This window comes from Motacilla alba, chromosome 2 (assembly GCF_015832195.1).
Source record: "Motacilla alba alba isolate MOTALB_02 chromosome 2, Motacilla_alba_V1.0_pri, whole genome shotgun sequence".
NCBI classification, from domain to species: domain Eukaryota; kingdom Metazoa; phylum Chordata; class Aves; order Passeriformes; family Motacillidae; genus Motacilla; species Motacilla alba.
The window spans coordinates 43516422-43525529 of NC_052017.1; the positions used below are offsets into that span (position 1 = coordinate 43516422).

At 44.2% G+C, this 9108-nt stretch overlaps 1 protein-coding gene across 8 annotated transcripts in view; it reads left to right on the plus strand.

Moving 5' to 3' along the window:
• TMEM108 (transmembrane protein 108) overlaps positions 1–6746 on the plus strand; it is a 161538-nt gene extending 154792 nt beyond the window's left edge. For 7 of the 8 annotated variants that reach the window (XM_038162389.1, XM_038162397.1, XM_038162407.1 and 4 more), the window contains 2 exons: positions 4840–4994; positions 6401–6746. In XM_038162389.1, coding sequence (XP_038018317.1) covers positions 4840–4994; positions 6401–6523 — 278 coding nt within the window. In that variant the 3' untranslated portion in view covers positions 6524–6746. The remainder of the gene's footprint in view (positions 1–4839; positions 4995–6400) is intronic. The other variant, XM_038162426.1, reaches the window with a different exon arrangement.
• Positions 6747–9108: the final 2362 nt, after the last annotated feature.

Genomic DNA, 9108 nt, shown 5'->3' on the forward strand with positions numbered 1-9108 from the left:
GCGGTGTCCTTCAGGCAGCCTTGAACATTTTTGAGCATGTGCTGTTGTACATGTGCAGGTGCCTTTCTCTGCAAAGCAGAACAAGAACAATATGAGCAATTTTAAAACCCACCATTCCAGTCCTTGGGCTCCTGGTCCTTGCATCACTGTAACTGGAGAATGACACAATAAAATGTGGAAGAACAGGAACTCGCAAATCAGATGCACAGGAGTCAATTTATCCAGTCAGTTCTGCTGACAAAGGAGAACATGAGAGGAAGGCTGAGCCTCTCAACACAGGCATCAGCAGAACTCAGAGAATATGTGAAGAATTGCCTTGGGCCTAACTTCACTTAGCTCACATTTCAAGCACAGGAACGCTTTCCAAAACTGCCTCACTCACCTTCTCCATCACAAAACCTATGCTTGCTTTCTGGTCTGAAGCAAGAGAGATTCCCAAGCCCTGAGCCTAATCCCCAGGTGTGAACTCAGGCTGAGCTGGAGTGACTCCTGTCTCCAGATGTAAGCAGCTGTAGTCAATAACCAAATCCATCCTGATACCTTTATCACACCTAAGTATGTGCTGCTACGTATAGGAAACCAGGGAAATAGAAAGAAATACAGAAAAAAGCGCTTTTGGTCATTGAGGGAAGGGTTTTTAAACTTAGATTATGTTGTGATCTGCAGGCATACTGAGAAGTAAATGAAGATCCTTCACCCTGAATATTGCATGACTTTTAAGTGCTTACAATTTCAGGTCTGTTAACACTGTGTTTTGTGTGGGGGCTGGAAAGCGGGGGAAGGGAGCATGCAGCTGTGTAAGATTGGTAAAATATTTTAGTGAGTTCAAGGGAAAGACTCAGAAAACTGTAGGGAATTTATGATCTCATTACACTGCATTAATGAAGCTGGATTGAATGTGGTACATAATCATAGTGGGTTATATTTTTTTAAAAAACCCACTAGAAGATTAGAAAAAAGACATGGAATTACTCAGGAGTGGAGAAGTACAACATAGTTCCATTTGTGCCATGATGTAGCACAAAAAGAGGCTGAAGCCTACATATATAAGAGAGATTTCTGACAGCATAGTGGAAGCTTTTAACAAAAAAGACAAAAGGACATGGAGGAAGTGATGGTTGAAGGTGAAGGTATTTACACAAGAGTAATGCAAGCATGTCCCTACAATGGAAACTAAACATTGAAACAAAATTTGTGGGAATGGGATGGATATCTGGTCATTATGTATCCTTAAATAAAGCTGAGTATTTTGCAGAATCACAGAATAATGAGGTTGGAAAGGACGTCTAAGATCATCGAGTCCAACCTATGCCCTAACACCTCAACTGGACTATAGCACCAAAGTGAGATGTCCAGTCTTTTTTTTAATTTTAATTTTTTTTAAATTTTCCTATGAGATGTGCTATATCTTAAATACAGATTATGTTAAAGGTAACAGGTGAAAGTCTCCTGGTGTGCAGGTGCTAGATGGGTGACAGTAGGTGATGCGCGTGTTCCCACCAGCCTAGAAACTTGTAAATCTGTGAGAATCTTGTTTCTCCCATTTGCGGGATGTTTTATGTCCTGTGTCATAGGTGGGGGGACAGATAATGCAGATGTAACTCGCCCTATGGCCAAAGAATGTCCACTGTCAGAGCTGGAGCTCATCAGCAGCCCAGCCCCTTAACATGTGAAAAGACATGGGTTAGAAATGCTTCCACAATCTCTGAACCTCCAGAGACCCCTGATATTTCCTAACATGTGTCACAGTCTCTGTACAAGGGGCTTCAGGCTGACACAGGGACAACACTGACATGTCCTTCTCATGGCACTCACTCTTGACTTGAACATTGAGCAGGCACAGGGAAGTTAGTTGAGATTTTCTGACTCACAGAAGCAACCAGAGGATTGCTTGAAAACCAGGGAAGAGTTAACTACATAATGTACCAGGATAGATAAGCAGAGTGGTGCAGCTACTAGTTCTCTCTTCAGCTCTGCTGTTGTCAGTACTGCCCTTTATGCCTTCCAAACCATCTCTGCCCTCTGTGTATTTCATCCACCTAATACGGCCTCTCTGGCCATCAGAGTTGTCTGTCTGGAAGAGTTTATTCTGTAATGTAATTCTAATTATGGGAACAAAAGGATATCTAGAAATATTGGCAAAGCTGGACCCGGTCCTAGTGTTCTGGAAGCCGTAGGTTCTCTGTTGGCTACATTAATTTCACTAAAATATGCCCCAAATATGGCATGCTATGTGGTAGATGTGGCACTTAGTGCCATCATTTAGTGATGGATCTGGCAGTGTTAAGTTAATGGTTGGACTCAACATTCCTAAAAGTCTTTTCCAACCTAAATGATTCTATGATTCTGTGAAAAGGGCAGTTAATATAAGATGAAGAGGGACTAGCCCCATTCCAGTCCTGCTGTCCTCACTCACCTTCTTAAATGAGGTCTCCTCTGCTTTGAATTGAGGATGCTTAGGTCAACATCCTTCTGCTGAAATACATATTTGTGGAAGCTCAGGAACCTTTTCCATGCTCTTCCATCCATTTTCTTGCATGTGCACCATGGTTGGAGGCCAAGAGTGTAATTAAGAGAGGAAGAATTATTACTGTATGTATCTGCACATGGCCAGGCCATTTCCTGCTGGAAGGAGCTGGGATCTCTCTCAACTCAGTGTCAGCGACTTTTCAGCCCCTAAACCCCAAATCCAATACTTCTCTGTCAGCAACCACAATATTTGGTAAGCTGTAAAACCTCAAGCTTTCAAAAAAATATTTGCACAGAGTTGACTTTACTGGGGCTCTCACATCCTCGGGCACCTTCAGAAATGCTCTGTGCCGTAGGGATGGATCTCTTGTGGCTGGAGTACTGAAAAGCTCCAAGGACTGTTGGCTCTCACCAGCAGTGGTGAGGACTAAATGCAAGTCCTGCATCACTTTCTAGTCTTCCCGAGTCTGCAGGCTGGGCTGGGACATGGAGAGGGCAGCAGCCAAAGTAGGGATAAAAGGTGCAGCCCTTCAGGAGGACAGGCATTTCCGCAGGCAGGGAGAGCAGTTCTGAGGGGGTTCTGTACCTCAGTTCAGCAGTTCTGGGGGGCCATGAGGTGCAGCAGCAGGATTCAGATCATTGGCCTGTCAGCAAATGAAGCTGTTAGTGACAGAACTGCCTGAACTGAAAGACATGGATTTTTTAAATATTAGTAGTAGTAGTAGTTTATCCTCTTTTTTTTAAAAAAATAGAGCTCTAGCCTTGCACTTTTGTGTTGCTATTTTTATGTGGTAGATGGGATAAGGAACTAGATCCGTGGCACATGGGTAGCTGCAATGTTTGTCAAAACATACATAGCAGCAGTGATCTCTCTGCAGTTTTTTCTTTCCCCTGAGTTATCATTCTAATACATAATTTTACCTGTAGCTGAGGAAATAATGTATTTTCCTGCTTCATGAATATTTTCTCTCTTCTCTTCTACCATGAGGGATTTAGAAATGATAGAGGGAATTTACAGCAGGGCATTTCCTATTTCACAGGTACAAATCGAAGCAAGTACATGTACAGCTACCTGTCTGTATAAATCAGGAAGATTACAAACACAACTGGTCAATGAATTCCGCAGGTGCAAGGGGAGCAGACAGAGCTCACACATTACAGCTCTGAGCAAACCCTTGCACACGCCCCAGCTTCTGCCTGAGCGAGGGCCGGTGGGAGCAGTAAGTCTGCTGCTGTGGCTTTGCCTGTCTCTTGTAAAGTTGCCAAGATTACCCATCTGAATGGCAACAGAGATGAATCAACTGAAAGCAATTCCAGAAAATAACACTCAGCCAGCTCTGTGTTCAGCTGCCTGCTGGGAGAGAATTACCTGGGCATTTCTGGGGCCCGGGGATTCCTGTGGCCCTGGGATCAGACAGACTCCTGAACATGAGGAGTTTCACTTGCTGGTCATTTTGTCCTGCCTAACTGCTCTACTTTAAGTTCAGATATTTCAGACTGCAAAAGATTGAGTGTGCTCTGCAGGTGAGAAAAAAAAACAAAACAAAACAACTCACTCTCAGACATTACCCAATGGCCAGGCAAATGTGGGGGAACAGGTTGCCCTTATCAGTAGATTCCATATCCCACAGCTGGATGGAGACAGGCAGGAAAACTCTGGCATTAACACTATCCTGGAAGTGTAAGGTATGTGAGACTGGTGCCACAGAGGATCTCCACACCACCTTACCCCTCTCTCATCCTACTCAGGAACCCATCTGTTCCTCTGGCTGGCTGCTGATGTGTTGGAACGTGGTCACAAACCAAAATCCAAGTTACAAATGGCAGGCAACACAGGCAGGGATTGGTGGCACTTCAGGACAGAAGCTTTTGGTATTGAAGCCACACAACTGTGGCATTTATGAATTTGCTGTTTGAAATAGGACAGGTTTCTCTCACTGCCCACTTGCTAATGTGCAGCCTCTGAACACACCAGATGCAGAATAGATCCCCACAGAAGCATCTCAGTCCCTGATGAATGCACTCTCTCCTAGAGGGTCTATAAATCCCTGCTTAGGTATTAAATTGCCATCAGTTACAACAACAAAGCGTTTCATTAATCAGGCAGCCACATCCTGAAGATTATACACTCACATCAAAAAGAAAGTAGAAACTGCATATTCTGCCAAGCCCAAAGCCTCATCTGCTTGGCCCAGATTCTGACATAATTGTGTAGGGTTTGCTAGCAGAGAGCTGGGACTGACTGAGACTGAAGCATATGAACACAGGTCACCAGCCCTCTCCTTAAGTAACAAAAAGTACAAATCCATGGTATTGATGAGTCCTTATTGAAAGGAAATAACCAGATTTTTGGCATGTTTCTATTGACAGCAGTTCTGCTGACAGTCTGCTGCATGAGAAGGAAGAAGAAGACATCTAACCCAGAGAATAATCTGAGCTATTGGAATAATGCTATTACCATGGACTACTTCAACAGGCATGCTGTAGAGTTACCAAGAGAGATCCAGTCACTGGAGACTTCAGAGGTACCTCTCTTGCAGAACTGGTGTCTGAAAACTGTAACTGAAGCCGTGCTGGGAGGAGGGGAGAGGAAGTCATATTAATAAAGCCTTGAAATCCCTGCACATGTTCAGGGGAACAGCTTTTAGGGAAGGACTCATTCCTACACATGTACTGGGTGGCATAAACATCTCAGCAAAACTGGATTGCCATCCTATTCCCAGCCACTGCAGATGTGTTCCATATTGCTGCGTGGTGATGGGTGTTAACCACCTCTAGGTGAATTTGTTCCTGGGTTTCTCTTCCTTGTGAGCCTACAGCCAATGTCAAGGCATGCCATGATGGCTTAAGGAGAGCCCTTTGGGCTGGCTCGTTACTGACAGTCAGTCTACTGTGCATGTGCCACAAGCATAAGAAAAGGAGGCTGGTGGAAGTTAATAAAACAAAGAAATTTTGTACATTTATGTCTCAGGAGCTGCCTGTAACTTCTCAAATACCAGTTCAGGGAATGAGTGCTCCCACTGCAAAAGTAATCAGAACATCAGTATGTGGGGGAGTGTGGTGGTGTGGTGTACACTCACCAGCCTTTACTTAAGGGATCTGACTGGTTTGGTGGGATTATTCACACATGAGCAGGTGATCCTACTGACAGAAATCTATTCCCTGGCCTCAGAGACAAATTCAGTTCCGTTCAAAGATAATTAAAACCTAGAAACAATGGAGAGTCTGAGTTCATCGGATCAGCTGGCTGACTAGCTCATGTGACTAAATTTAAAAAAAAAAAAGTTTATAAAGGAACCTCTAAGATGTGATTAGACAAACAGTCACAGTCACTTCATTAACCCCACTTTGCTGGCAATCGTGTTGCTCAAGCTAAGGCAGGACCTGGTCTAGCTTGCCCAGAATCAAACATCAGAATCAAATGTTGTCGCTCCGGCCTGCCGAGCACCGCCGCTCAGCCCATACAGGGCTATTCCCATACAGGATGGCCTTCAAAAGCTGAGTCATTTAAACCTGATCAGAATATGACTGAACTGGGGCATACTCAGGTGAACCCATATGTGTGGCTTTCTAACCATAAAAAGAAGTTGCAAATACATCTTTGAGGAGTCAAGTCCAGCTGAGAGATGGGAAACACTTGCAATGAGTCAATAAAGTGAAAAAAAAAAAAACAAAACAAACAAACCAAAAACAAGAAATGTAAAAGCTCCAAAGGGATTGGAAGTTTGACTTCTGGGTCCCCAGGCTGAGAAAGAATCAGCAGACCCTCAGAGGAACTTTTCACTCACAGCTTCTCCTGCCTGACAAAAGGAGAAACCAGCTCACCAAACTGGTCTCTCCAGAGTCACAGCCCACAACATTCAGGCATACCTGTGTGCCCGTGGAGGGTGGAGGGTGTGAAGTGCTCAATCTGCTTCTGTTTTTCCCCTAGGACCACCTGTCCGAGCCGCGCTCCCCAGCGAACGGCGACTACCGCGACAGCGGGATGGTCCTGGTGAACCCCTTCTGTCAGGAAACGCTCTTTGTGGGACACGAGCAAGTCTCTGAAATATGACCCCACAGCTGCCCCCGTTCTGCAGTTTCATCTCTACCGTCTCCAAATTATAAATAAATATATATATATATTATAAATATAACCTTTGTGTAACCCTGAACTACAAGAAATGTTTTCAGCTTTTCTTTTGTCCCTCAGAATTGTCAGCCCCTTTTTTATAAGTGTGGTAAAACTTTACAGAACAAACTGTGGCTTTATAAAATAAAGGTATTTCTAAGCAAAACATCTGTCAAGTGGACTGTATCCTTTCTGTGACTCCAGGACTGCCTGAGCAGTAACTGGGGTGAGCCCTTTACTGTCCCACTTCCAGTCTGACCTCCAAAACTCTTTTACATCAGCAAGGACAAGAATGGCTCTTTTTTCCTGCATAAGTGCTTTAACCACACTACACATTGGACTTACAGCTGCTACACTTCAGCCCAATCAGCCTAGAATTATTCCCTGAAGATCAAACAACCTCAAAAGAAGGTATGTAGAGTGCTCCCTTTAGAGGAACAGAAAATTCCTTTCAATTTATCAAAAATCTTGCAATCTGGTGACTAGGGACTACCACCAATTGAATGCTGTGGCTTTGACCACATTTCCACTTCCCCACTGTTTTATTTATCTTGTGTGTTTAGACTGCTGGTGCCACTGAATCAACTTTCCTTATACCCTCTTCTCCTCTCTGGGACATTCCTTTCCCACTTAGGAAGGAAAACACAGCATGTTGGAGAAAAATGGCAATTCTTTCCTACCCTGTCAAGTGCTAGATTGCAGACTCTAACAGTGTTAGGGGAATAGTAAGGGTGAACGAAGCTTAAATGATGGATTAAAAATAGGCTGCTGCAAGGCGAGATTAATATGGAACATGGACTGAATTGGCCCAGATCGATGCTCTCTCTTTGAGTAACCCAGAACTGTTATTGTGGGACCAGTTCTCAGTTTTGCTTCTCAAATTGCTTTTTTATATCATTCAGCAAGTGAAATGGCTTCTGTCCTTTGAAGTCTTGTCCTCCTTCTTCCCACCTCTGGCCACCAGTTCTGCTGGACAATGTTCTGCTTTCGCTCCTCACTTCATCAGGAGCAGGCTGTGAGGGGCAGGCTGCTCCCTGCCACTGGCTGCTCAGGTTTAATGCTTGGCTGCATGAAAGGGAAGTTTGAGCAGGACAGGGTTAGTGTAGCGTTAACCATTGTTCAAGATGAGCCGCAGCTGGTACTAGAAAAGAGACTTACAGCAGTGGCACATCTGGTCCAGCTGTGCCCACTTGCTGACAGTGTCCCAGTGGTTGCTGTTGGTCAGAGCAACATGACAACTTTACTAAATGATGGCTGGAGTCAGACCCAGACTTGGCTCAGGGGGCCTCATTGCTCCTCCTTTCTCCCCATCCCACCCATGCACTCCTGCTGTGCCGAGGCACAAACCTGAATGTGGACGACAGGCTTCAGGAAACTGGAAGATTGTAATGTTTCAGGGACTCTCCTGGATATTTGTTTCTCTGCTCAGCATCAGAGAGCAATGCGGGGCTTTCTCATGAGGTGATGGGGCAGGCAAGATGACAAGGCCGTATATGGACATGGATGGGCACTTTGGGAATACATTTTTTTCACCGTGAGATAAATGCTGCGCAATATGATACCTGTGATCCTCATGATCGATTACTAAACAACCTCCTGGAAACCACTGTTTGATAGAGAGTAAAAATTCCCTAAGGGTATTGCCAAGACCAAAAGCAATCCCACAAAGACCTTTGCTTTTATTTAAAGAGGGAGATGGACAGAGGGAACAAGGTTACAGAAAACTAAATTCAGATCTTTGAAAAAAGAGTCCATATTATTACATTTGTTTTCTGTACATGGTATTACTTTTGCAAGGGAGATTTTCTAATTTGACACAGAGCAACTACACTGAAAATACTGTGTAAGAAATACTGGAAGATGCTTCCCATTTAACTAGCACAGTTTGCTTGGTAATCTAAAGGCAGAATACCTAAACTACCCAAAAGTATTTGCAAAGCTGAGAGACGCTGCGCTGCTCCCAGTCTTCGCACAACCTGGAAATGGTGACCCAACTTTAAGCAGCCTTGCAATTCTCCAACTTAAAAAAACAAGTGAAACAAACTCCAGCCATCAACCCGGCGAGCCGGGATTAGGCACCAGTGGAAGACAGGGATTTCTGATTGTATCCTGTCTCGCCAAAGACTCACCACTGCCCCTGCACAAACCTACACTGCATTAGGGCAATGCCCAACATCAGCACATTATATTCGTGCCTACAAAGATGTGCACATGGTGATCCTACACTGGAACAGCATCCTGGCTGTGAAGCACCCTTGTGTGTAGGTAAAAAAAGCCAGACCTAACATTGTGTTGTGAAGAATTGCACTGTACCAGGAACACATCCTACTTATTACTTATTATTACCTATAAACTACCCACCTGATCACTAGAAGTCAAAGAATACTGACATAAAAAGAAGAGCAGGGGAAATCTCCCCTTTTCCCTGCAATAAATTATAGGATTGTTTTGCCCTTTTCTTTTAATTCACAGTTGCCTCAATTTGTCACCATGTTACGCAAGCAAAGAAGTGAAACAGGCCCTTGCTG